The sequence below is a fragment of the Doryrhamphus excisus genome, chromosome 3 (assembly GCF_030265055.1).
Source record: "Doryrhamphus excisus isolate RoL2022-K1 chromosome 3, RoL_Dexc_1.0, whole genome shotgun sequence".
In the NCBI taxonomy this organism is placed as follows: domain Eukaryota; kingdom Metazoa; phylum Chordata; class Actinopteri; order Syngnathiformes; family Syngnathidae; genus Doryrhamphus; species Doryrhamphus excisus.
The window spans coordinates 23159239-23184460 of NC_080468.1; the positions used below are offsets into that span (position 1 = coordinate 23159239).

At 42.4% G+C, this 25222-nt stretch overlaps 4 protein-coding genes across 10 annotated transcripts; 1 reads left to right on the forward strand and 3 right to left on the reverse strand.

The window, feature by feature from the left end:
• The first annotated feature begins 128 nt into the window (after positions 1 to 128).
• tdrd7b (tudor domain containing 7 b) lies at positions 129 to 24105 on the forward strand. 5 transcript variants are annotated; one of them, XM_058067891.1, is made up of 27 exons: positions 129 to 398; positions 1278 to 1484; positions 1602 to 1746; positions 2396 to 2582; positions 3472 to 3554; positions 4760 to 4968; positions 5385 to 5738; positions 5818 to 6122; positions 6191 to 6380; positions 6677 to 6788; positions 6859 to 7061; positions 7127 to 7261; positions 7747 to 7830; positions 7967 to 8101; positions 8176 to 8286; positions 8366 to 8514; positions 8605 to 8834; positions 8908 to 9091; positions 9171 to 9331; positions 9440 to 12131; positions 14408 to 14601; positions 15172 to 15269; positions 20850 to 20969; positions 22775 to 22868; positions 22957 to 23065; positions 23142 to 23329; positions 23418 to 24104. In XM_058067891.1, the coding sequence occupies exons 2-20, from the start codon at positions 1278 to 1280 to the stop codon at positions 9658 to 9660; spliced, it is 3405 nt and encodes a 1134-aa protein (XP_057923874.1). In that variant the 5' UTR covers positions 129 to 398; the 3' UTR covers positions 9661 to 12131; positions 14408 to 14601; positions 15172 to 15269; positions 20850 to 20969; positions 22775 to 22868; positions 22957 to 23065; positions 23142 to 23329; positions 23418 to 24104. The 5 variants fall into 5 exon arrangements, with proteins under 5 accessions (XP_057923874.1, XP_057923873.1, XP_057923872.1 ...); XM_058067890.1 differs by having other exon boundaries at positions 1273 to 1484; positions 23418 to 24103; XM_058067889.1 differs by lacking the exon at positions 129 to 398 and having other exon boundaries at positions 1263 to 1484; positions 23142 to 23349.
• On the reverse strand, positions 10241 to 12144 carry si:cabz01076231.1 (calcium-binding protein 2). The gene is made up of 8 exons (XM_058068076.1): positions 12005 to 12144; positions 11877 to 11939; positions 11661 to 11802; positions 11293 to 11323; positions 10972 to 11115; positions 10783 to 10892; positions 10553 to 10700; positions 10241 to 10470 (listed from the first exon to the last, which is right to left on the reverse strand). The coding sequence occupies exons 2-8, from the start codon at positions 11936 to 11938 to the stop codon at positions 10442 to 10444; spliced, it is 666 nt and encodes a 221-aa protein (XP_057924059.1). The 5' UTR covers position 11939; positions 12005 to 12144; the 3' UTR covers positions 10241 to 10441.
• On the reverse strand, positions 13037 to 18426 carry tmem88b (transmembrane protein 88 b). 3 transcript variants are annotated; one of them, XM_058068073.1, is made up of 3 exons: positions 18094 to 18426; positions 15621 to 16040; positions 13037 to 14637 (listed from the first exon to the last, which is right to left on the reverse strand). In XM_058068073.1, the coding sequence occupies exons 2-3, from the start codon at positions 16032 to 16034 to the stop codon at positions 14356 to 14358; spliced, it is 696 nt and encodes a 231-aa protein (XP_057924056.1). In that variant the 5' UTR covers positions 16035 to 16040; positions 18094 to 18426; the 3' UTR covers positions 13037 to 14355. The 3 variants fall into 3 exon arrangements, with proteins under 3 accessions (XP_057924056.1, XP_057924057.1, XP_057924058.1); XM_058068074.1 differs by lacking the exon at positions 18094 to 18426 and adding an exon at positions 16482 to 16654; XM_058068075.1 differs by lacking the exon at positions 18094 to 18426 and adding an exon at positions 16126 to 16191.
• On the reverse strand, positions 19735 to 23813 carry LOC131125967 (lysine-specific demethylase 6B-like). Its single transcript, XM_058068066.1, has 6 exons — positions 23428 to 23813; positions 23158 to 23345; positions 22929 to 23070; positions 22723 to 22849; positions 21024 to 21194; positions 19735 to 20939 (listed from the first exon to the last, which is right to left on the reverse strand). Exons 1-6 carry the CDS (start codon positions 23607 to 23609, stop codon positions 20892 to 20894), a joined length of 858 nt encoding a protein of 285 aa, XP_057924049.1. The 5' UTR covers positions 23610 to 23813; the 3' UTR covers positions 19735 to 20891.
• Positions 24106 to 25222: the final 1117 nt, after the last annotated feature.

The following is a 25222-nucleotide window of genomic DNA, read 5'->3' on the forward strand; positions in this document are numbered from 1 at the left end:
TTAGTGAAACCAGGTATTTTGGAAACGCAAAAAAACAGCTGAAATGTATTTGGTTCTACTTAATACATTTTCCAAAGTAGATGTTTGATTAGATTTCCTGGTTGAAGGCTGAACGAAATAACCACTTAAAACTTGAAGATGCATTATATCATGATTTAGTTCTCTAAAATTGACACTATAATACATGCGTCAACAGGTGATGCGTTTTGTTGTGCACACATTGACGTGTATTTATCCGAATCAGTTCTGACCAATCAGATAACGGAGGAGAGGCTGTGCTTACACCGGCTGGTAGCCAGACGCACCGCGTCCACAGATCCGGCCGCTCAGCCCCGTGACGGTGACAGCACTGCTCCATCTCGGACCTGGCCTGTCAAACTTCACAATTTGGGCGCAAGGTAGAGCAGTTTTACTTTTTTGACAATTATGATGGGAACTTCAACAAAACGTTGCGTTGTTGAAGTTGTTTCTGTTTTGTTTTTATACCATCAGATGTCTCAGTATTTGAAAGTTAGTGAAGTTTAAATGTAACTTCCGGTGGTTGACTTACAAAATAAAGTTAAGCTATTGGAAACGGGCTTTAGCTAAACACAAACGTGGCTGTTTGTTTTGAAGGAGAGGCCTGTTTTTTGTGTTTTGCCAGCCTTCCCTGGCTAGCTTACTTTTGTGCCATAGGTGGAAGGGCGGTTGTAAATTCAATATCATTTAACGAACCGGCATAGTCTCTGAACTTTAATGGCAACAACACAGTCCTTTCGCAAATGTTTGCGACGGTCTGCTGGTGTTTGTGTCCTCGCACGAATAAACAATACCGGGGAAAAGTAATTGAAATAGTTTAGTGCTCGTCGGGTGTGACTCGTTACGTCATTCCTTCACTTTCTTTTCTTCAATAACCACAAGTGATCGAAACTATCCGTCATATAACCACAAGGGGGTGTCTTCACATCAGGCAGCGTGATCCCCAGTATCAAATGTGTTTTTTAAATCTCGTCACCATTTTATGCGAATAACTGTTGGATACTTTAAGACATTGTGAATTCCTTTGCATGGCGGTTTGGCTGGCACCAGCCCGACGGGAAATGGAGTGCTTTTCTTTTCAGAAAGAAAGAATGTACTGACTTTGCAGTATTTCACCAAAATTATGTCCCATGATTTTTACAGGATGTGTGATTTCATCCAGTCACTTTTTTTCTCTAAGAAATTGAATAAAACTGAAATATTTTGTATTTGTAACTTCTATTGAACAACAAATGCCTTTGGTATTTTTTCTAGTGAAGATGTCAGACTACGAGCTGGTAAAGAAAATGCTGAGGGTCATCCTCCAAGCTAACAAGGGTGGAATGTCGCTGTCCCGTCTTCAGTCAGAATACAAGGAGCTGACCGGTGAACACATTCCACATAAACAGATGGGACACAACCATCTGGAGTCTCTGCTAGCGAGCATGCCTTCTGTGGTTCGCATGGAACCCGGCCGCTCTGGAGAGGTACAAGGTTACTAATCCCGTTAGAGATAAGATTTAGAAAACTGAACATGAAAGATCTCTCTCACTTTGATGGATGCTACGAAGCCAATCCTTTTATCTGAATTTGTTTATCTCCAGGTGCTGTATTTTGCCTCAGTGGACAAAGAGATGGCCCACATTGCCAAGGTGATGGCTCGCCAGCGGGGCTCCAAGAAGACTGGGCAACGCCACCTGGTCAACACGCAGATGAGGGTCAAGCCAGCCGCCCTGCTCGTCCTAAATGGTAAGACCACACGCATACGATACTCAAATTGGTTTCATTGGTTTCATTCATTCATATGCAGCAGCAACACAACACATTCTGTGGGCCTGGTCATTTGCGATGCCTCCACTAGAGAGTGTGATTCAGCAGAATATTCTTAGACTCTGAGGAGGTGGCAGTGGGGAGAGGGGCGTTGTAGGAGGAAAAGACTTTAGGGGGAAAGAAATGCAGCAGAATGGTGGTGTGTGGAGTGGACAGATGAGAGGAAAGGAGAGGAGTCACCAAGGCAGAGTGACAGCGAGCATACAGAAGCTGAGAATTCGGCGCTAAGCAACAACAGCTGATTCATGCATCAGCCTCTGCGTTTTTTTGCTTCAGCAACTGGGATTTTCATATTCAGGGAGAGTAAGAACTCGGACTGTGACTTGATTCCAGTGAGGTGATATGATGTAACCTTTTAAATTGTTGCCATCATAGATACGCATGCATCTTGAAGTCATTTGTGTGTTAATAGCCTCACATTGATAACAAAATGAGGAGTACATGGAGCGTGTGTTCAACCCCACAGGTGAAAAAAGAAGGTGTGGAGAGTATGAGTGGGAGTAGACTCATGTATGACACATTTCATTGAGCGCCTGCCTCGTCTCAGCATCCTGTGTGCTCTCTGCAGCAAAACCTCAAAACTCTCTGAGGCAGCCAAGCCACCGTGGACGAGGTGGAGGCAGAGGAGGAGGAGGTGGCAGTCGAGGTGCAGGGTATGGAGACTTCAGACAATCAAGGGATGTGAGAGATGGCCAGGCAGAGGGCAGAACAGGGGCGCAATCACTAAAGATCTCCAATCAGAACACACCCTACAGGTAAATTAATTCACAGTGTATGTGGTTATTAGTTCTTTTCACCCTGGAATAAACTTCATCCAGTTAGCTTATTCAATATCAACTGATGTCACCGTGGCTGTACGGTGGGCTTTGTGGCCTCTTACAGCACAATGGGGGGGTTGTGGTCCCAGCCCAGTGTGGCAGGGCATAACTGGCAGAGTGCAAACCTTCCTAATCCCCCTCCATTATCTAGTAGATTAACACATCTAAACCAATACACATTGAATCAGCACATTCAGTGAATACCGCTACATCTTTCAGCCTGTTGTAGCACAATGCGTGTGTGTCCACAGGAAGAAGTAAATGTATGTAATTTGAATATTAAAGCTTTTAGCTTCAGTTTATTGTGTTTACATTGTAATCCTGCATGTCGGCCAAAATATGCTTGAAAACCTTAAAGTTTATGTCTGACTGGGTTAGGTAATGCAATTGAGGCGCAAAGGTTCAAACATACTACGCTATCCCGTCCTCTTTCTGCAAAACATGCCCCACGTAACAAACACATGTGCAGGAGAAGGTGACGTGATCAAGCTGCAACCAAAACCTAGTTCATCAGTCAAACATTCACTTAATACATGCCATTATACAGCCAGAAATACTGTAAATACATATTAAACACAGAATGTTGGCAGAAGTGTTATTAGCCGGTTTTGGCTACACTATGTAATGCGAGCCATTCCACTACATCTTTCTCAATGAGGTTGTGGATGTCATTGGCAATTGCACTTAGGTTGTAACAAACTGTGCAAGGTTAAAATTAGTTATACTTGTCATCTAATGATAGCAATTTGACAAAGTTTAGCTACTACCGTTCGCCATCATTGAATGTATAGCAGAGATATCAGAGATGATCTGATCGTGTGTCCAGGTCGGAGAAGAGGATGGCACTCCCATCGCGGTTTCAGAAGGAGGTACAGGCTCACCTTTCCAGAAATTCCCGACAAATCAGCCGTAAGTAGAATAATTTATGTCACTAACACTAAATAAACTAGGGACTGTAGAGAAAAAAACGGTTGTCTTGTAAACTTAGATGGCTAAGAGTCCTGCATTTTAAAAGGCAGAATAGATTAACACTTGCCTGCATATGATAGGCTTATTGCCAATATGCTGATTAACTCTTCATGTTAGAATGTATTTTTACTGTCACTTTATGCATCATATTGTGAATTTGGGGGCAAAGTAGCAATCATCTCTTGACTTATGTATGTATGTTTACAGCAGGGCTGTCAAAAATCACACATTAATAGCTGTGACTAATTAATTTTATTAATTCTGTACATTTTTTGTGTAATTAGCATATGGACACCAGAGCAAGCATGCCTCTGTTATGACGGCAGATGGAACCAGCATCCCTACACGGTCACACAGTGTCTGACACTCTTTCATAACTTCACTCTGACCTGATCACATCAACAGCAGTACTATTCCGACACCACATACTATATGTATCTCCAACACGCATATCTCCGTTCATCCTGGGAACGACACTTGCTCATTCCCATTATAAGAGCATGAGGTGCATTCAGACACTCCTAACATCACAAATGCAGCTTTGTATGTGTGTGTGTGTGTGTGTGTGTGTGAATAAACAAGACGATAAAGAAAAACATAAAGTGGACATTCTTATCACTCACTTCGTATCCACTGTGGCGACTCCGCAATCAGGAAAAAGCCAAAAGAAACAAACAAATTTGCTACATTTAAGTGTGCTGGAAAATACACTGAAAACTGAAAAGTAAATTTGCCTTAAATGAACCCTTGAACCCTTCATTGGTCATAATTAGCATGATTTAAAGTGTGAGTCAAGCTGTTAAAAAGACTCATGTTAGACTAATAGATTTTTAAACTATCTTTTAGCTGGATTGACATATTCAATTAATTTGGAGCTGTTAATAAATACAAATACATATAATTATCTCCTGTCATTTATTATTCTGTAAATTAACTACAGTCACAATGACCATATTTCAGACATAGTTTCTAATGGTGATTTATCATGATAAACATCATGATTAACATGAAAAAAACAATGTAATTATTTGACAGCCCTACTTTACAGTATAGGAAAGATGAAACATTTTTTGAGTGTCTGGCCATAGAAAATCAAAGTACTTGGTGTGTTAATTGCAGGGTTTTTGTGTATCTACATCCTCCAGCACCCTCTCATTTAAATGAGAATTCAGGCTCATGCAAAGGAAAAGTTTACAACCCTCAAGAGGTTCAGAACTGTATCAAGGAGATCCTGGCCAAGTACAGCAATGGATTCTGGGTCTCAAAGCTGCCTCAGATCTACAAAGAGCTCTATAAACAAGACCTGCCCCCTGAGGCCATCAAAGACCTAGAGACCTGGACGCACATATGCACTGTATGTCCTGCAATATATTCCTGTAGAGCAGGGGTAGGGAACCTATGGCTTGGGAGCCAGATGTGGCTATTCGGATTATGTATTTATTCAAAAACATTTTTCGCAGACATTTAAAAGTAAAACATTACAGAATAACACAATGTTAAAAAATAACAATCAAAATATGAAACCTTTTTATGCATTTTAATGTATCCATCCATTGTCTACTGCAAAGCAGTACACCAAAACATGATATATATTTTGCTAGTATAACACAATACATACATTTAGTAATACTCAATGGTAAACAATATTAAAATACATTTGAAAATATGTGGCTTTCACAGCACTCTTAGCCAAAAATGTTCCCCACCCCTGCTGTAAAGTAATCATGATAAAGTGGTTGTCTTCTCAGTGTGTTCCATTTCTTCATCCAGGTAGAGAGAACTTGCAGCAGTAACCCATCAGAGCTGCTTCTCTACCCTGCCAAGGAGCAGACCACCATATCCTCCTCTTCACTAATCCTCACCTCAAACCCCACTACAGGCCGTGTATCTTCCAGCACACCCCCGGCAGACAAGCCCCCGCAGTCCAGTGTCCAACAGAGACCCCAACTGAGGCGCTCAGGCTCTCACCCTCCTCCATCCCGGTCCTTGTCGTCCCCTAGTCCTCCCACTTCACCTGCCACCCTCAGCCCTGCGCTGAAGCAGAAGCTTGAAGATCTGCTGCTGAAGTATTCCAGTGGCCTGTGGGCCCATGCGCTGCCCCAGCTATTTCAGGACACCTATAAAGTCAGGGACATAAACTGTACAGAATGGTTTGCAGGTAATTGTAGATATAAATCCTTTTGTGTTCTCATGTTTTCATCAGACTAAAATGCCTGCACACGTCCTCGAGAACCTTCACCTCCTTTCCGACATCTTCACCATTGACTACCCGATGCCTGACAACCCAAAGAGGGCCATCCTGTACAGGAAGAGTAGCATTGGAGGTGGACAAGAGGACGAGAACTGTAACAGGAGAGGCTCGTCGGCCAGTGAGGACGAGCAGAGAGTGAAGCAGGACGATGGGACGAAAGTCCGTGATCACTCAGTACCTTCCCTACAGATCCCGAAAGAGGAGTATCCCTCTGTGTTGGTGGTGGAAGCTGCAAACACAAATGAAGTAGTTCTCAGGTAGGAGAGAGCCTTTTAACCACAACTGATTGGACAGACCTGATTGACAGATGTGTCTTCTTTGATAGATACATCGGTGAGAGCTATTCGCAGGCACAGGAGTCCATGGAAAATGAAATGAAGGAATTTTACAGCCTGGACAAGAGCAAGCTGACACGTTTGTCGTCTCCATCCCTGGGCCAACTTGTGGCTGTCAGGGCAGAGGAGGAGGAGGTTCTGAGGGCGCAGGTCTGCGAGGACATGGCAGATAAGGTTAAGGTGAGGGGTCTACAAGGGCCACTGGTTGGTGAAGGGCTCCACAATTATGCAAAAAATAGCATTCACGTTTTCTTTTATTTAGAATTCAGTTTGCCATTCTCTGGGATGTTTTTTTTTGTTGCAGGCCGAGTTAAAAAATCTGCCACCTTGTGGCGTTTTTTCCCTTGGTTAAAAAATTCACCAAAGGTGTTCTCTTCTATTGTGGAGTTGTGTCTATGAATGTATTTTTTGTGCAGCACTCAGTATATGGTATATAAAGGAATTCCTAATAACTTTGGTCTGTTTTGACATCATAGGTGCACTTTGTGGACCATGGCTTCTCAGAGGTCATTAGCAAAGCCAAACTTTTTGAGTTGCATGGGAAGTTTTTCAAACTCCCTTTCCAGTCAACCAAGTGCAAACTAGCAGGTGAGACTTTTTTCCATCCCAATTTTGCTACGGAATAATTCACATCCTTTATGCAACTTTCTGTTCCCAGGCCTGGAGCCTTTCTGCCTGGAGGCTGCTGTGCTGAAGAAATTTGAGGTAATGGCGTGCGGCCGGATCCTCTTGGCAGAGATCTTGGAAAGAGGGCAGACCCCTCTGGTAGTCCTGTATGACACATCGCAGGATGACGACGTCAACATCAACGCGGCCTGCATGAAAGCCCTGCAGGACAAGACTCTGACCAGTCCATTACAGGTAAAGAGGAGCAGATCGTATGAGTGTGTGCAGCATGCTAGACTTACATTGAGTGTATTCCTCAGGTTAACAGTGCTTACATGAATGTGACCGTCAGCAGCGTCTGTTCCGACGGCACAATCTATTGTCAGCTGCCCTCCAGAGGTCTCGCCAAGCTGAACGAAATCCTGGAGAATATTGAGAAATACTTCCACTCGCAGGTTACCTCTATGCCACATATAGTGTACATGTCTTAAAATAAAGGGATTGGCATTTTTTTTGCAATTTTTAAATCCATGCTGCCTCACAACATGCTTATAGTAGCATGCATGCATAACACAATGGGACTGACATGTCAGCCTCTCTGAAGCCTTTTGTGAATGTCTCTGTGCCGTCTCAAATTAGTGGACAGATTGAGATTAGGTTGATAATCTGGATTTGATGTATTGCCAAGCCACTTAGGATGTGAGCAGCATGGTACCTCTGCTCTCCTTTAAGGCTTTACGTCAGTGTTTAGGTAAACAAGGTCTTAAATCTGGCGACGTGGAGTCCCTGATAAGAAAATGTACTGTGTGTGTAACAACATGTTTAATCTAAAGCAGGGATATATTTTTAAAGAATGAATTAAAAAACAGTCACAGGCACCCAGGTTGCACTTTGGACAATAAAATATACATTAAGATATGTATTATAATATTGCTCTCAGGTAACATCAGAGTTCTTGGTGTCCAGACCATTCTGCGGCAAAGGATGTTTGGCTCGATACAAAGGGAAATGGTCCCGTGTTGAGGTGAGACAGCTTGTGACTGTATAACAAATATTAACTAACAGACAGAACAATAGGTACAATCTGAGATCCATTATAAGAGCAGCATCAATTGTGATGATAATCCATGTGTACCTAATTCTTCAGTATTTCTGTCTAGATTACCAATCTGCATGGAAGCAGAGTGTTAGACATCCTCTTCATCGATGCGGGAGTCCAGACATCCGTGGAGGTATTTGAGCTCAGGGAGATCCCGCAGAAATTTCTCCGTGACCTCATGGCCATCCCACCACAGGTTAGCCTCTCTAAAAGCCCATAAAAACAGTGAAGGGAATTGATATGGTTACAAACATTCTCTCCTGTGTTTAGGCCGTCAAGTGTTGCCTGGCCGACCTGTCTGTCAGCATCGGGTCTTGGACTCCAGACACTGTCCAATGGCTTCGAGAGAAAGTGCTCAACACCACTGACTGCAGCATGAAGGTAACAAGGATACAAGCCTGCCTCGCATCTTGTCCTTTTCATGTAAACCGCTCTGCCCACGCTGACGTTCTACCTCAAGGTGGCCAAGGTAGACGAAAGCAAGCAATGTGTCTACGTTCACCTCTTCACTGACAAGAACTTTCATGACCCAGCCCTTAGTCTCAACCATCAGATGGCCAAGTCTGACCTGTTTAAACAGCAACCTGATGTTTTCCTGACAAGCCACAGGTTTCTCACACACACACATTTCACCTCTCCCCACTCATATTCACAAAAAATTGAAAGCACTTCCATTTTTTCATTGTTTTGCTTCTCCAGTAGTCCCGTCAAGCTCTCCACACACACCGCACCCACCAAGACCTCCAGCAACAGTGACATCACCAATGGAAGTCCAAAGTCCACTTCGGTTGTGGCCAAGCCTCATCTCAGAAGGGTTCTGTCAGGACCCAGCGTAGGCAGGAACACAAACTCCAGCAGCCCATCTCAGACTCCACAACCTCCCTCGCTTTCTCTCCAGCTGCCACCACTGCTAGAGCTCCCCGCTGCAGGTCATACTCACCATATAAAGGCTAACTCTGGAGTTTGTTTAAATGGAGAGGTGACTTTTTTTGTCTCTCTCAGGAAACAACATAGATGTGTACGTGTCGGTGGCGTGTCATCCAGGCCACTTTGTGCTGCAGCCCTGGAGGGATATGTACAAACTGGTGGTGATGATGGGGGAGATGATCCTCTTTTATAACCAAACTGATAAAACACCCTTGAATGTGGAGAAGAATCAGATATACGCTGCTAAGGTGGAGAACAAGTGAGTATAACACAATGTTGAATTTAAATAAGCCAAACAACGGAAACAACTGTGCTCAGCCAATGTCTCCTCTTTGCAGCTGGTATCGGGTTTTAGTGAAGGGGGTTCTCACCAATGGACTGGTGTCTGTGTATGAGTTGGACTACGGTAAGCACGAGCTTGTTAGCTGCGCACAGCTCAGAGTTCTTGACAGGGAGTTTAGACAGCTACCCTTCCAGGGAATCACCGCTCAACTGGCTGGTGAGTTTCAAGGGACAACACTTGACCTTTTCTTAAGCTCCCTCTGACCCAAGTCAACACGGTGGCAGGCCTCATCCTCACAACTATCTCAACTATATCAACCTGCAGGAGTGAAGACGAGGCAATGGTCTGAGGAAGCTTCCATTGTCTTCAGGAATCACGTGGAGAAGAAACCCCTCGTGGCCCAGTTGGAGGCCACACAGGAAGCCGCAAACCCATGGGACAGGAAGTTGACGGTCTTCCTGGTCGATACCTCACAGGAAGAAAGAGACATCTGGGTGCATGACATCATGGCAGACTTTGCTGAAGAGCTCGCCAGTGACATGTAGATGTAACAATAGTAACATTGTCATCAAGGCACAAAGAGGCTTGGGCGGAAATGAACATGTCCAAATATCCACTCAATGATAGGAAAGGAAAATAATTGCCAATATTTGGATCTGAAGTGGAAAAGTGAAGCATCTTATTTAACTGTCCTGCTCGCGTTAACAATCCAGTGACAGTTATTTACATCTCTAGCAGCATCTTTAACTCCTATGAGCGTGTCAAGTTTTCACCAAAGCGGGCAATAATAACCCTGCCAATGTGAGCTACATGTTTGGTACACAAATTGTGTAAGTCATGCTATGCACATCTTTCCAAGTAGTATGCAAATATTATTTAAAGTGAATGATAAAAGCTAGCATGTAGATTTTTTTTTAAGTTCTTGTTGCACTTTCTACTTTTAAGTTTAAAACGTGATAGACCTGGCAAAGCTCTAAGCTGCACTAACGGACCGGGTGCTAATTTATTATTGAAATTACTGTATATCACACCACTGTGCATATCATAAGATATTAAGAGTTTTTAAATAAAGCTAATGAGGTAGAGAGTTTTGTGTGAGATGTTTTTTTTAAGTTAACAGAGAAAACGGTTTGAATTTCTTTATTAAAATAAAACATGTTATGCACTTTTTTTTTTACACATCAGTTTGATTTATTTCCATTTTATCATTCCTTCATAATTAGGCACACCGTATATTGCATCTTGCGCTACAAACAGAAGTTGCAATTAACATGTATTTACTGTGTGTGCAATGGTTGAGGTTACAGGAGTGCTGGCCTCTGGACACTAACGGATGGAGAGCATCATGACAAACTCTGAGGAGGAGAATAGAGATGACAACAGTGAGTTTATAAAAAGGAAAATGAACATGGGTGAGCCAAATTTCCCCATTTTCACCTTCAAAGTCAATGTTTCCGTCTGCATTTATGTCCAACTCCTTGAGAATCTCCTCCAGCTCTCCTTTCTTCAGCTTCTCACCCAGTAGGGACTTGATTGCCTCCTTCATCTCATCCTGGGTAATCTTCCCGTCTCCATCCAGGTCAAACTTTAAACAAACAAAATGTTAGAATACTACGTTTCTCAGTAGGTAAAGCACGGAAATGAGGATTACTGTCAGTCATTCTCACTTGTAGGAAGGCTGACTGGATCTCTTTGAGTCCCAGCATGTCTGCAGTCTCCCCCATCATTCTGGGTCCCATCAGTTCAATAAAGTCCTCAAAGTCCATTAACCCGCCCACTTTAGAGGGAAAAAACATGAACTGCCAATCATAGACCACAGACCACACTTTGGACACCACTGATGTAAGTGAACTCACTCCTCATTTTGATCTGCTGCACTATCTCCAGCAGCTCCATCTCTGTGGGCATGTATCCCATGGTCCTCATGCACTCTGCCACATCCTTGTAGTTCAGGTAGCCATCTTGGTCATAGTCAAATTCTTTGAAGGCCTCTTGCAGCTCTGTGAAAGGGTTAAAAAAAACAAACAAAAAAAACACTTGGAAGCATTCCAGAGAGTGGATTAGTTTGTTGACTTTAATCTGTTTGTGATGTAGGAGGCCACCCCCGCAACGCAAATCACTCTCAAAATGAAAGTTTTAATTTTACTGTGAATGCATTTAAATTGCAATTGACTTACCATCTAATTCACCTTGTGCTAATTCTCTGTCCTGTTGAAAAGAAACACAATACATTTAGAAACGTCAAATTTCAAAAGGTTCTGTCGCAGATGTTATGTTATTTACACATGAAACTGTCCAGAAGTCACCTTTCACTGATACTAACAAAGTGTGGCGTTAAGCTCCGGCTAACGAGGGACTAATGCTGCACATACAGGAGGTTGAGAGGGATCAGCCAGTGTGGTGCTCGGCTTCACTATGATATCTGACATTAGTGCATTAGCATATCAAGTTCAAAGCATTTAAAATATCAGCCATGTCTGTGTGCACACTGGACCTAATTAACTACATATAGTGATGAAAAATCATGTCAACGTTGTCTACTCACAGCTCCAAAAACACTGTTGAGCACAGAATTGTAGACTTTGTTCATGCTGTCTGTGTTTTTCTTGGACTTTTTGGAGGATTTTTTTGGCGTCTCTGATACCGAGCCTGATGGAGACCCCTGAGATGAGGCTGTTCCGCTTTTGCTGCACCAAACATGGAAACAAAACTTGGTGAGTGCTCAAGGGCTTATTTTAAAATGAAAAAGTTTCAAATGTACCCATCTGTTGAAGTGGAGTCTGCAGAAGTTGTAGAAGAAGTTCTTTCTACTGCCTTGGACATACTGTTGATGACAAAGACATGTACGGTAAGGACTATGGACTGTTTTTCTTCTGTTCAGTTTCTTACCTTTTTGTGTCCCCCACAAGGTGAGAGAAGTAATCGAGACACCGTCCAGAGTTGTTGTTCCTCTTCGCTTCGATCTCTTCTGTTTGTCCTCTCCTCTTGACCTCCTTCCATGGCAGAGGCTTAGCAGGTAAATACCTGGATGAACCTGCTGCCAAATGCAGCAAAACGTGGAGCAGCAGTGTGACTGCCTCGACGTGGAGGTCACCTCCTCTAGTTGAGTTTTCCGTTCCGGGAAGTATTTCTAAAAGCTTGTTTTCCTCGTCGTGTTTGGAAACTCCCAGTATACGCTTATACAATACTACAAATAGCTGACATAATAATGCTTCTATGGCCTTGTCAAAAAAGTGTGAATTGGCATTTATGCATTGACAGGATTGTATTAATACAACTGTACTAGTATGTAATACAACTGTTGTACTGTACTACAGGCTTTGATTGATTATACATTTGATTTTCTTACTACATTACTGGATTCTTATTGATTGAGCAGGCAATATGCATTTACGTCACTAGATGTCACTGTTACGAGTCACCTTGACTGTATTGGCTGCATTTCTTATTAGTGCTCTCCTTGTTTGGGTGGAGTGCCATATCTTGGATCGGTTTGCCGTTATTCCGTACTCGGATTGACACTGCGTGTACAGTGCACATTTCAAAATCTCAATTCCCCCCCGCCCCCGCCCCCAGTGCAGCAGACAACATGATTCGCAAGTTCTCAACAGTTCATTCATTCATTCATTTTCTACCGCTTATCCTCATGAGGGTCGCTGGAGTGCTGGAGCCTATCCCAGCTGTCTTGGGGCGAGAGGCGGGGTACACCCTGGACTGGTGGCCAGCCAATCACAGGGCACATATAGACAAACAACCATTCACACTCACATTCATACGTACCTATGGACAATTTGGAGTGGCCAATTAACCTAGCATGTTTTTGGAATGTGGGAGGAAACCGGAGTACCCGGAGAAAACCCACGCATGCACGGGGAGAACATGCAAACTCCACACAGAGATGGCCGAGGGTGTTCTCAGCAGTTTATTTGTCAAAATATTCACAAACCAAACTAATACAAAACTGTAAAAAATGTGAAATTACGCATTCTACAAAGGCAGTTAAACATAATATTGGGGGAAAAAATCAGTGTATGAGTGTGTTAATACAATACTACTACTATATTGCAGTTGTAACACATGACATTTCATTATCATCACACGTTGCATGTCGGTCATGATGGAGTGAAAAGAAGTTCTCCAATTCTATGTGGAAGTGGTAAATATTTGGCGTCTTATGTTGCCTTGGAGGCTAATTTTAGTATGCTAGCTATGCTGCATGCTATGCAGCTGTGGCCATCTTGTGTCCCTGCGATGTTTCCGTAGCCTTTGTATTAGCAATGTTTACAATACCCTCCATCTATTTGGACTGAGCCAACTGGGGCGTGCACACCAAGCCAATAATCCACACTCACGATAGCTTCATACATGCTGTGACCATGTAGTAACAGGCACATTCATGATACCATGTAATACTTATAGTAGTAATGTGCTTGTTACTGCCGTCCTTCCATAGAAAAGAAAAGCCAGTGTTTTGTTTTGTTTTTTTTACCAGAGAAGCAAGTCAGATACAACATATTTTTATGCTCTGCTGTCAAGATGGAGGATTATATATTTACAAACTCACGAGGAGATGATCAGACTTTTACAGCAAAATATGAGAAATTTTCCTGGAAAAGAATAGGGTGAATGTACTTCATATACAGATAAATGATAAGAACATGAATGTTTTTCAGTTAATAAAATACCAAAATGGGACTAAGAAGTATTTGAAAACATCTCTTTTACGAAAGTGAATCACTTGCTTTGCTTTTCTTGTTATCCTCTTAATGAAAAACCTGTTTTAACATTAAAAAAAAAAAAAATCCAGAGGAGTCAGTGCCTCATCAACCTCATCATACCTGGCTGGTTCCAGACTCCCAAAAATGTATAAAAAAAAGTAATTTTCAGGAGAATAATTATAGGTATACGTGCAGAAAAAAATGCAAAATAATAAATGATGAAAGAAATGGATAAACAAAAATGTAACATCACTTTGCCTTTACTGATGAGGAAGGGACCGTGGTTGTATACAGTTCAGTTACACTCAATATAACAGTCAGCACTGTGATGGCACTTTGTTTGGGCTATTGATTCCATGGAATTATGTAGTACATGGTAAACCAACCGTAAAGTTTGAGTAATATTGTACAAAAACCAAGATTGTGAAAACTAAGACCAAGAATTTCCATCAAAGACCTGATGATACCAAAATTGGGGCATACGAAAACTGAGATTTGGACAGTATTTTTCTTCCTCCTTTCTCACACCCACACCTTTCCCTTTCCCCCTCCGTCCTTGCCCTGCCCGCCACAGCATCCAGCGCCCAGACCATGGTGCCGGCTCACCGGAAGGTTCTTGTAGACGGCCCGGCTGTATGGTATGAAGCACAGGCCCAGCTGCAGATGACGAGCCAGGCGGCAGTAGGCGGCCAGTGCCAAGACCAGCAGAGGGGTCACTAAGAGGAAGCCCACCACCAGAAGAGCCACGCAGCCCCCATCAGTCAACAGGTCAGAGCAGTAACGGGTGGCTCCATGGGGGCGGACCTTTTGGGAGGGAGGACAGAGAGATAGAATGTGATTTGGGGTAATTTTATCAACTTTGGATGTCACCTCATGTAAACACGAGAGCAATAAATCAATAAAATGGATTTTGTGTAAGACTCAGCACAGGAGGAGACACCTCAGGACTGGACTGAATCACCCTTATCGCCTTGTGACGCAGGACCAGAATGCGGTAGTGAAGGGAGGAACTGGCTTCGGGGGGGAGTTTATTAAGACAGAAGATGTATGGTACGTGTCCAGTGGGAAAAGTCAAAACATGCGTGAGGGGAACGTATGAAGATGTGCTCGGTGTAGAAATATGGGTGCAAAGTAGACACTGTGTTCATAGAACTTAATCTGAACTTAAATAGATAAACGGTGCAGCTGTTCAGTCAAAAAGTATGGGTCTTGTAATGTGGACATTGTGCTTGGTAGTGGAACCCCAAAGATAAACGTTCCCTCCCTTTTTTTTGGGGGGGGTCTTTATCCAGGCATTCTTTCTTCTTTTGATGTCCCTCCTTCTCTCAACCTTGCCAGGTCTGCCGTAATCCTTCACTAAGCTGCTGTCACATGAAGTCTCATTATGAGAGGTCAGAGGAACATGGAGAATCCAGACCAACCTGCACTCATTAAAGGTCTGTTGGCCACCCTTTTGCAAGTCCCTGAGCCATAACGACATATCGGGACGGGCGAGTGGTAAGCGACCACCAGGGCAACCAGCAGGTCTCTTGTCCACAAGTGTCCTTTTAAGCTGTTTGGCCATGTTTTGACATCCGAGAAGGTGGGACAAATCCCACCTAAAGTTGTGAGATTCAGACTTTCGACCCACTAAGGTACCATTCACTAAATGCGTCATATTTGATCATTTGATTTAGAATCAAATGGCTTTATAAAGATCTGGAGATGCTAGGTTTAACTTTCATTTAAAGAGGCAGGTGGGATTAGATCATGATCACAAGGAAAACCCTCCCATCCCTCCATCTTACTGTTGAGTGGCAGAGGAAGCCAAAAACCACCATGACGATGGCCGGTGTCAGGATGATTCCAAATACCAGCCCAGCCAGGCAAGCATTGATGGTAGCGATGATAAGGTTCTGAGCAGTCACCAGAACCGAGCAAGCCCAGCAGTCCAAGGACCCCCGCAGCTCCAGCGGGGCCTCCCCACCCTCAGCCGCAGAATAAGGTGGGGGCACCACCACGCGAGATGGTGTCTCCCTGCCCGCTGCAGCTGTGGAGGCCAGCGAGTTGGACTGGTGGAGGTTCTGGTTGTTGTGATGATGATGATGAGGAGGTGGTTGGTGATGCTGGTGGTGGTGCTGCTGCTGCTGAGGTGGCAGCTCTTCAGACAGGTCCAGGACCTGGTGGTGTGCCCCCTTCTCCAGAGTACCAGTCATACTCATGGTGAACTGTGAGACATAAACAATGTTCAAAATGCTTGTGTCATCTATGTTATCATCTTAATTAGAGGCAGTGCATAGAGGACAACACAACTTTTGAATGCAGATCAAATGTTGGTGGCTCTGGGTTCACTTGGAGGTTGGAGGCTTTATCATGTTGTTATCATGCCATCAATAAACTGATGATTATCACCAGCTAATTGGCAAAAAGGAAAACTGGCCCACAATTATCATGTATGCAGTGTTGTCCAGAGATGAAAGCTAACTACCATCAAAGTGTTTATGAAAGTTTTTTTTTTGGTAAAGATGTTGATTTCTTGATTTACAATTTTCAATTTATTTAAAAAAACCCTAACATTAACAAAAAGGAAGCTGAAAATTATAACAATTTATTTTCAGTTCCACTACTTGACCACAAAACGTCGCTTTGGACCCGGAAATACAAATTACCTTTTATCGAGTTTCATCGTGTCCTTGTTTTGGGCATTAAAATATAACTTGCCCGCTTGGACTGAAAAGATTAGAGTAATTGTTATTTTGTCAATTTGTTTATGAATGATAACTATTAACGATGAAAGAAGCTACACGTCCACTGTACACCAGTGGGCACTGGCAGGTGTTTGTACCGGAAGTGCAATTAGTGATTGAACACAATGGCGTCACAACGTCTGGTAGTTGCTCGTGATTTTTTAAAAATGTATTTTTATCTGCTAATAACTTTAAACACGCGGTGGGCCCAAATAATTACCATCCAGGTAAAGTCGACCACAGAGAAGGAAGAGTTGGCGAGACAACGAAAGGTAAATGTGAACTTTTACATACATGCTAGTAACTCGCTCAGTGGCTAATTATAAGCTAATTATCATTACACACACAGCCATACTCAAACAGTATGATTGTTTTTGGTGCCTGTCTGTTTCCCCAGTGTATCAGTGCGTGCGTAAATGTATAAGCGAGAGCAATTAACTTTAATTTATTTGTAGAAAGGCGCTTTATGTAAGCAAGTACATTTACTTGTATTAACAGCTTACAGCCTAGCCTTGACCCAACCAATATGGCGGCGGCGTTGACGTATCGCAGCAGTGGACAAACCCACTTATCTCTTACTATTGCAGTACATTAATTAACTTAACAGTATTACAGATGTGATTTTTTTAATAATACATAAATAAGTGATAAGATATGGTGACGTAATGGGGATTTTTTTACCATCAAAATAAATAATGGTCATAAAAATAACAATCCTAATAATGATAGAGATAAACATCACATGACATGGTTGACTTGTATTTTGCAAACATCAACTGCTTGTATTGTTTCTTGAAGTAGCTCATTCTAGTGCAATCCTAATCCTAAATTCCTTACTCAATCCATTCCATAATGTGATTTCACATTATTGTTATTATTATTAAGATTTAGAAATTACAACATAATCTTAAAAAATATATATCATCCAGAGTGCAAGCGGACAATTTATAAGCCTTCTTTTCATGGTTCCATTAATGATTTTAGGGTTTTTTGCTTCCTTGTAAAAAATACTTGAAATAAAATGTACACACTGTTATACTACAAAGCTAGTGCATGTCAAGAAATTAGAGTATTGTGTAAAAGCTATTTGAGGAGGCTTTCAATGAAGACAAAGAGATAATTTGGTTATAAAATGGCTATGTATAAATTATAATCATCACAATACATTGACGATGTGTGCAGATTTGGTAGTCCATTGTTAGATCAAAGGATTGTTAAGGCTGAATATTTTCAAACTTCAAACTACTTATGTTCATCTTAATGGTGTGCTTTATCATCAGCATTAATATAAAGAATTAATGCAAAATTGGAACACTAATATTTATACTTAAATAAAATACTGAGTACTAATGTTTTTCTTCTTAGCGCTCATCTTATGTACTTTATGTATTTATGTGCACTACTGATATCAGTTAGCATGCTGTTTTCTGTTGTTGCCATTGTTGAGGTGAGTTGGATTTGTGACCGCTCATATTGTGTGTGTTTGTTGGCATCAGTGTGTTGTGAAGGGGTGTGAAGGTAGTGCTGCACTCACATTGTTGTGTGGAGTCCGTTGGACCTCGTGCTGTTCCTTCTCCAGCTTTCTTGCTAGTTTTGCCGCGGCTTCTCCCAAACAAAGTTGTCAAGGCTTGTTTCTGTTTTTCTGGAAATGTCCTTTCTGCTGTTGGAAGAGCGTTGAGCTTGGAGAACCTGAGGCCTTATCTACTAGCGTGGTATGTTCCCGAGGCTTTGCTGGCCTGTTGCTTCTCTCCACTGCTGTCAGTGCTGGTGATAAGCTCTCAGTGCTCTTTGTCTTCACGTCACTTTTCTAACTGTCCTCCTTTTTAACCGCCCCCCCATCTCATGGAGTCCACAGCGCTGTCTGCCTTCTCCCACTTTCACCCCACCCACAAGACTTATCACCCCCCCTTCCAATTCCTCCTCCTGCAGCAGGCATTCCACCTCTCATATCCAGGGCATGAGTGTGTGTGTGTGTGTGTCTGTGTGTTGCACCCCCTCTTCACCCTGCCCCTTTTTTCATGGGGGATGGGTGTCGGGGGTCTGGGCGAGGTTCTGTGATAAGTTGGGGAGAGGGAAGAATGTGTAGTCTGAAAATGGAGACTTTCTCCAGCTTGGCTAAGGCTAATGTGTCTCGTGTTGACCATGTTTGTGTGATGGGGGCGGCAGGGAAATGAACTGGAGAATGTTGTAGGGCTTTTACATGAATTATTTTCATCATCTTGGAGTTATGTCTTGCATGCCCGTCTTTATGCATCAACCTTTTGATTTGATTGTCAAGGCTAAAATCATCACATAGCACGTTAACACTCTGTAGCTACAAATGTTGCTAAGAAATATACAAAACAAGTCCCACTATCGGTTTAAAATGAAATAATGGCAACTATTTTAACTTCTTCCCATAATGCATTATTCTCAGCAGAGCTGTTAATTGGCCAGTGGCTGCCATATGGCTACTGGGCCACCAGAGGGAGCTCGTGAACTCAGGTCATTGGCAAACCAATTTTACAGTTGATTAACAAGAATGGCACAGGTACTTATTACAGAGTCCTTATTGAGTATTTTATTTCTAATGTAATTTTGCAATTTGGGTTGTTTTTTAGCTGTGGTCTTAAAGTTTTAATCACTCATATTTTTGTCTCACTTGTGCTTTGTCTTTTATATTTCCTCGACTTAGAACAGCCTCAATGCTTTAGTACAGCTGTTCTTGGCTTTCATTGGATTGTGCAGGTGTTACCCAATGCTGGATCTGGGTGTTTGATTGTTTAATTCTTTGTCATTTAAAATTTTTGCTGTCATCTCCCCTCTTGTGCTTGACGTGATGGCTGTCGCAGTTATAAGGTCACTTGTGTCCTTCCTGTGTGGACGCAGGATTTCCTTTTACCACTCATGAATCCATACTCGCTATAGTTTCTTAGTAGGATTCACCAATAAAGCAGCTCTCACTTGTCGTACCTAATAAAGTAGCCACTAATGGATGATTTGTCGGCATCGGGTTTCCTTACATGTTGTTCTGGCACACAATGTTAACATATTGCTTGACCTTCTGTGTTTTGTCAAAGACGGGAAGCTGAATTTCCTGTACTGCTAGTGGTGACATTTTGTCCTTCCTTAAGTTCACTGTGGTTGTCTAAATGTAAACTTCCATGCGGCTTTTGCAACAATATTAAAAAGAGCCTAATAATGATAAACACAAAGAGGGAATACAAGTCTTGTTGGTTTATTAATAAGTCATAGTAATGTCACACAAATTCACAAAGTGTTTTAAGACATGTCTGGCTCAGTTTGGTGTGTGTGTGTGTGTGTGTGTGAGAACTCTCTAAAACAGTGCACTTATAAATAGATGAGCACAAAGAAGGAAAAAATGTAATATTGCAACAGGAAAAATAGATTTCTCCAAAAAAAATGAACTTTTAGCACCATCTATCCCATTCATCAGATTATATCATAAAATTATTAATCTCCTAAATGATCAAAACAAATGACTTTCTGAAAACCTTTGGAAAAGAAAAACAAGTAATCCCCTTAATCATCATACAAAATTAGGTGAGCGGTGTGTGTCTAGTCTACAGGAAAATGTGGCGTTATTTTTGAGAAAGATGTTTCTAATGTCATCATTGGCAAGCACCATCAAAACTGAGAAGCATGTACAACCCCGTCAAAATAGGGAGGACCTTGATATCCAATAAATAGAGGGAATGCTTTTAAATTAAAATGTACAATTTGCAATCAGCACCAGATGAATTTTGGAAAAAAAAAGATCATGTTTGACAATTGAATGTTAATCATTTCCAGGAGAGATAAATGTAGAATTCATTAAAAAAAAACAAGATTTTTTTTACAACACAGACAAATATCAAATAACCCGCCCACCCCCCTAAAAAAAGTCATTCAAACCCGTATGTCTTGAATCATTCCAAACAAATGTAAAATTTTAAATTCTTAATGCTTTAGAAAAAACTCCATATCTCTATTAGTATTTTTTCATTTGCTCTTTTCTAAATACAAGTGACAAGGCCAATGTGGTATATATATCTAGTTTAGGAAAAAGAACAATAAATTATTTGATTTTAAAAAAAGACAGCACACCACAAAAAATGTACAGTTCAGTATTCAAGACAAAGCACCATCTGAGAGTAAACTGAAGTTTGATTGGCGGTTTGCTATGTGTTTATTTGTAAACAGTAAGAGGGCGTAAACAAATTCAACTGGCTGTCCGGCAAGTTTTAGCAGTAGTACAAAAAAAAACAACACCAAATCTTAAATAAGCTAACTTTTTGTCCTGACTTGCAGGAGTTTTGGTTGTGGCTGAGGATGTGCGGGAAGGAAGTGGTGTCACCGTGAGGAGGAGGAGGAGGAGGAAGAGGATGACAACGACGATGACTAGAAGAGAGGACATACACATTCAGTCAGGTAATGGAGTCTTTTCTCAGCAGTGTGGAGGCTTTGACCAGAGTGTTAGCTTACCAGGCTAAAGGAATCGTACGTGCTCATGAGCTCCTCCATTGAGTATTGCTCCAGCACCACCACGTTGTTCAAGCTGGGACTGCGCTCATGTGCACAGTCTTCACAGTGCACCACGTAGGTCTTCTTGCTGCTACTCTCACTCGTCACAAACAACAAATTGAACACCTCCACCTGTGGCAACATAGAGGTTTACAGTTTGATTATTGGACATTGGTGCATCACGTTTACTTCCTTACTAGGTCAACTATACAAGTACCATGCATGATAGTGGTACTTGGAGCAAATGTGAACATAGCATGTGCACTTAGTATTTACTGCTACATACTGTTGTACATAGGTGAAGTCTAAGGTGTATTCGGCGCATACTATTTAGTTGCTGCTACATAGGTGAAGTCTAAGGTGCATGCGGTACATACTACCGAGACTTCACCTATGCAGCAGCAACTAAGTAGTATGTACCGAATGCACCTTAGACTTCACCTATGTAGTAGTACTGCTACTTAGTAGTACTGCTACTTAGTTGCTGCTACATAGGTGAAGTCTCAGTATGCACCGAATGCACCTTAAACTTCACCTATGTAGCAGCAACTAAGTAGTAGTAGTACTGCTACTAGTAGCAGTACTGCTACATAGGTGAAGTCTAAGGTGCATTCGGTACATACTACTTAGTTGCTGCTGCATAGGTGAAGTCTCGGTAGTATGTACCGCATGCACCTTAGACTTCACCTATGTAGCAGCAACTAAGTAGCAGTACTAGTAGCAGTACTGCTACTAGTAGTACTGCTACTAGTAGTACTGCTACTAGTAGTACTGCTACTAGTAGTAGTAGTACTGCTACTAGTACTGCTACTAGTAGTACTGCTACTAGTAGTACTGCTACTAGTAGCAGTACTACTACTGCTACTAGTAGCAGTACTACCACTACTACTAGTAGCAGTACTACTACTAGTAGTAGCAGTACTACTACTACTGCTGCTAGTAGTAGTAGTACTGCTACTACTAGTAGTAGTACTGCTACTAGTAGCAGTACTACTACTACTGCTGCTAGTAGTAGTACTGCTACTACTAGTAGCAGTAGTAGCAGTACTACCACTACTGCTAGTAGCAGTACTACCACTACTACTAGTAGCAGTACTGCTACTAGTAGTAGTGGTAGTACTGCTACTAGTAGTAGTGGTAGTACTGCTACTAGTAGTAGTGGTAGTACTGCTACTAGTAGCAGTACTGCTACTAGTAGTAGTGGTAGTACTGCTACTAGTAGCAGTACTGCTACTAGTAGTAGTGGTAGTACTGCTACTAGTAGTAGTACTGCTAGTAGTGCTACTAGTAGTAGTAGTACTGCTAGTAGTAGTAGTAGTACATAGTAGTACTACTACTTAGCAGCAACTAAGTAGCAGTACTACTTAGCAGTACTGCTACTTAGTTGCTACTAAGTAGTAGTACTGCTAAGTAGTAGTACTTTTCAAAGTACTATGTACTACTACTAGTAGCAGTACTACTACTTAGCAGTACTACTACATAGCAGCAACTAAGTAGTAGTACTTTTAAAATCAAGTAGCAGTACTGCTACTTAGTTGCTGCTACATAGGTGAAGTCTAAGGTGCATTCGGTGCATACTGAGACTTCACCTATGTAGCAACAACTAAGTAGTAGTACTGCTACATACTGTTTACATTGGTGAAGTCTAAGGTGTACTCACATCGCATTCGTTGCAGTAGTAGGCAGGCTCATCCTTGACTCTGCTCTGGTAGGAGATCTTCTTTCCCTTAGACACCAGTTGGTCACGTAGGATCTGGATGTGCTTCATGGACTGCAACAGACAGTGTCTGCAAGAGACCATCAAAGGTAATCCTAATGTATCTACAGTATGCAATAGAGGTGCTGCGTCCATCTTAATGTACTCACTTGATCATCTTGTATGTGTCTGGGTCAGTGATTTTGAGTGTTCGGGCCACATTCCAAGACACGTGAATCATGGGGACGATGGACTTCACCTTCTTGACTTCATTCCACTCAAACCTCTCCAGGGCCAGCTGGTACTGGTAAGCTGCACACAGATTGAATTCCCAAATTCAATTGGACATTTTCGTTTGAGTGACCATTTGGCTCTGCCTGCAGGTGGCACACTCCTCACCGTTGAGCGGTCCCACATTCCAGGCAATGTTGTTGCACCAACCCACGGCCTGCACCCAGTGAACGGTCCCAGCATTGATCCACACCAAATCTCCTGGCCTCTGGATGAAACGGTACACTGGGATTTTGGCGTTGTAGAGGTCCTCCAACACAGGCCACCAGGAGCCCGTCAAGTAATCCACTCCATGCCTGAGTCAGACACGTCACAATGCATGTTACTTTTTCAGTAATAGACAATGAAATGTTTTTTTTTGTCTTCAGGGGGACTCACTTCTCACAGAAGTCATTGATGGCTTGCCAGTAGTTCTCATGCACGGAGAACCACTCGCAGTCTCCAGGGCCAATGTTGATGTTCACTGAGCAAAAGTTGTTGTTCTCCTGGTGGCCTGTGCAGTGAACAAACAGCATTCCAGTTGTTAAAGATGTAGTAGCAATGTGTGCAGAGGCTGACATCCCACGAGAAAGGTTAGTCAGTTTGTTACCAATAAATAAATGTGCTTTATAATTTGAGATAGTATATAGTAGTATATTTGTTCGGGTCTATAGCTTTTTATACAATTTTTACCTTTTCTATCGTCATATATTCTAAGGCCTATCGCCCAAAGCTAGTTGGGTATTAGCAGCAATGCTAGTTGCCATACAAACAGGTACGTGCCCCATGATGTCAGAATAAAAAGCTGGCCAATGGGATGAGCTCACCTGGCGTTCTGCTGCCTGGAACCTTCATGTATAGCTGGACAGTGTTCATGCCCAGGATGGTGTGCCCCACGTGGCTCAGCATGTTCCCACTGGATGCCACGCGCATGAACGCTGGCAGCTTCTGCAGCTCCTGCAGCTGGGGCTTCCACCTAAGAGACAGCAGTGCAACATGCTACTGTCATGTGACCGATCAATGTGACGTAATCAGGTTGCTTTTTTTTTTTTTTACCTCTTAGGGTCTGAGAGGTCAATGTTGGTGCCAAATTTAATGATCTTGCCAACTGCTTTCTGCTCACCGCTGTGAAAAATCAATAAATGCATGATTTCTACTGCTTCCAAGTATTTTGACTTAGTAAAGCTTAGTAAATCTCCTTACCTGCTACTGTCTTTTGCATTGTCTTTACTTAGCGCTTCAAAGCTGCTGGATGGCTTCTTGTCATCTTCTTCATCCTCCTCGTCACTGCCTTTCTCCTCCTTCCACACCAGCACATGTTGATCAGTTAGTTGATCAGCACAGAGCAAGTAGCGTGTAGCTGAGGTTCCGTCTTACCTGCAGGCTCTCCTGGAAGCTGGAGGCTTGGTACTGAGCGTACTTGGCGATGGTGGTATGTGATCGGCTGCTCTCGCAAGGCCATGTCTGGCCCGTCCCACTGGGGTCCCAGTTCTCGTCGGCCGGCTGCTGCACCTGAGTCCTCACCTCCACCGCCTGCTCTGCGTTGGCCTCCACCAGAGACTTTGTAGAAAACAAGCCCAAGTCTGAAAAAAGGAGAGTGAGCATCGTTAGCATGTTTATTTGTTGAGGGAAAACAAAGCAACAGCTTTAGCAACTTTAGACCAATCAGCAACTTACTGAGCCGCAGAGAACCAGCCAGGCCTCTGATGACTGTGACAGGATTCTTTGGGTCAGTACAGAACTGCAGCAGTACCGGGGAGAAGGCGTCCCTCTTGCTCTCCAGCTGCGCAATACAAAATTAGACTAAACATTTACATTTTATCAATGCGTAAAATGCGCAATATACTTATTTTAGTGTTTTTTTACACTATCAGACTAGTTTTTACACATAACAATAGTCTCTCAATCAATAGCATTAGCAAAAAAATAACCTGAACATTTACAAGGTGCAATACTGCATATTTGAATAAAAGTGCCGTCAAGAAAATGGAGAGTAATTAATAATCTGTCTTTTTTAATCTAACTTAAAAATTGCTGAGAAAAGCCCTCACAATGAGGTGTCAGCCATTTCCGTTTCGCTATATTTAAGACCACAATAGTCGCAAGTGCTGCCTGCAATCTTTCGTTTGATCACCAGGGGGAGAATGTTTTGTCAATCTCCAAATAATTAGAAATTAAAATAAACATTAGGTCC

Excerpts from the sequence above, each read along its gene's own strand:
- LOC131125967 (XM_058068066.1), bottom strand. The coding sequence starts at position 23,609 with ATGTCAGCCTCTGCACACATTGCTACTACATCTTTAACAACTGGAATG. Across the intron at positions 23,346-23,427 it reads ATCAATGACTTCTGTGAGAA|GCATGGAGTGGATTACTTGA; the intron begins GTGAGTCCCCCT and ends TGTCTGACTCAG. Across the intron at positions 20,940-21,023 it reads CGTACGATTCCTTTAGCCTG|TCATCGTCGTTGTCATCCTC; the intron begins GTAAGCTAACAC and ends CCTCTCTTCTAG.
- tdrd7b (XM_058067891.1), top strand. The coding sequence starts at position 1,278 with ATGTCAGACTACGAGCTGGTAAAGAAAATGCTGAGGGTCATCCTCCAA. Across the intron at positions 3,555-4,759 it reads AAATTCCCGACAAATCAGCC|CACCCTCTCATTTAAATGAG; the intron begins GTAAGTAGAATA and ends TACATCCTCCAG. Across the intron at positions 6,123-6,190 it reads ACAAATGAAGTAGTTCTCAG|ATACATCGGTGAGAGCTATT; the intron begins GTAGGAGAGAGC and ends CTTCTTTGATAG.
- si:cabz01076231.1 (XM_058068076.1), bottom strand. The coding sequence starts at position 11,938 with ATGTCCAAGGCAGTAGAAAGAACTTCTTCTACAACTTCTGCAGACTCC. Across the intron at positions 11,803-11,876 it reads GACTCCACTTCAACAGATGG|CAAAAGCGGAACAGCCTCAT; the intron begins GTACATTTGAAA and ends TGTTTGGTGCAG. Across the intron at positions 11,324-11,660 it reads TCAACAGTGTTTTTGGAGCT|GACAGAGAATTAGCACAAGG; the intron begins GTGAGTAGACAA and ends TCTTTTCAACAG.
- tmem88b (XM_058068073.1), bottom strand. The coding sequence starts at position 16,034 with ATGAGTATGACTGGTACTCTGGAGAAGGGGGCACACCACCAGGTCCTG. Across the intron at positions 14,638-15,620 it reads GCTTCCTCTGCCACTCAACA|GTCCGCCCCCATGGAGCCAC; the intron begins GTAAGATGGAGG and ends CCCTCCCAAAAG.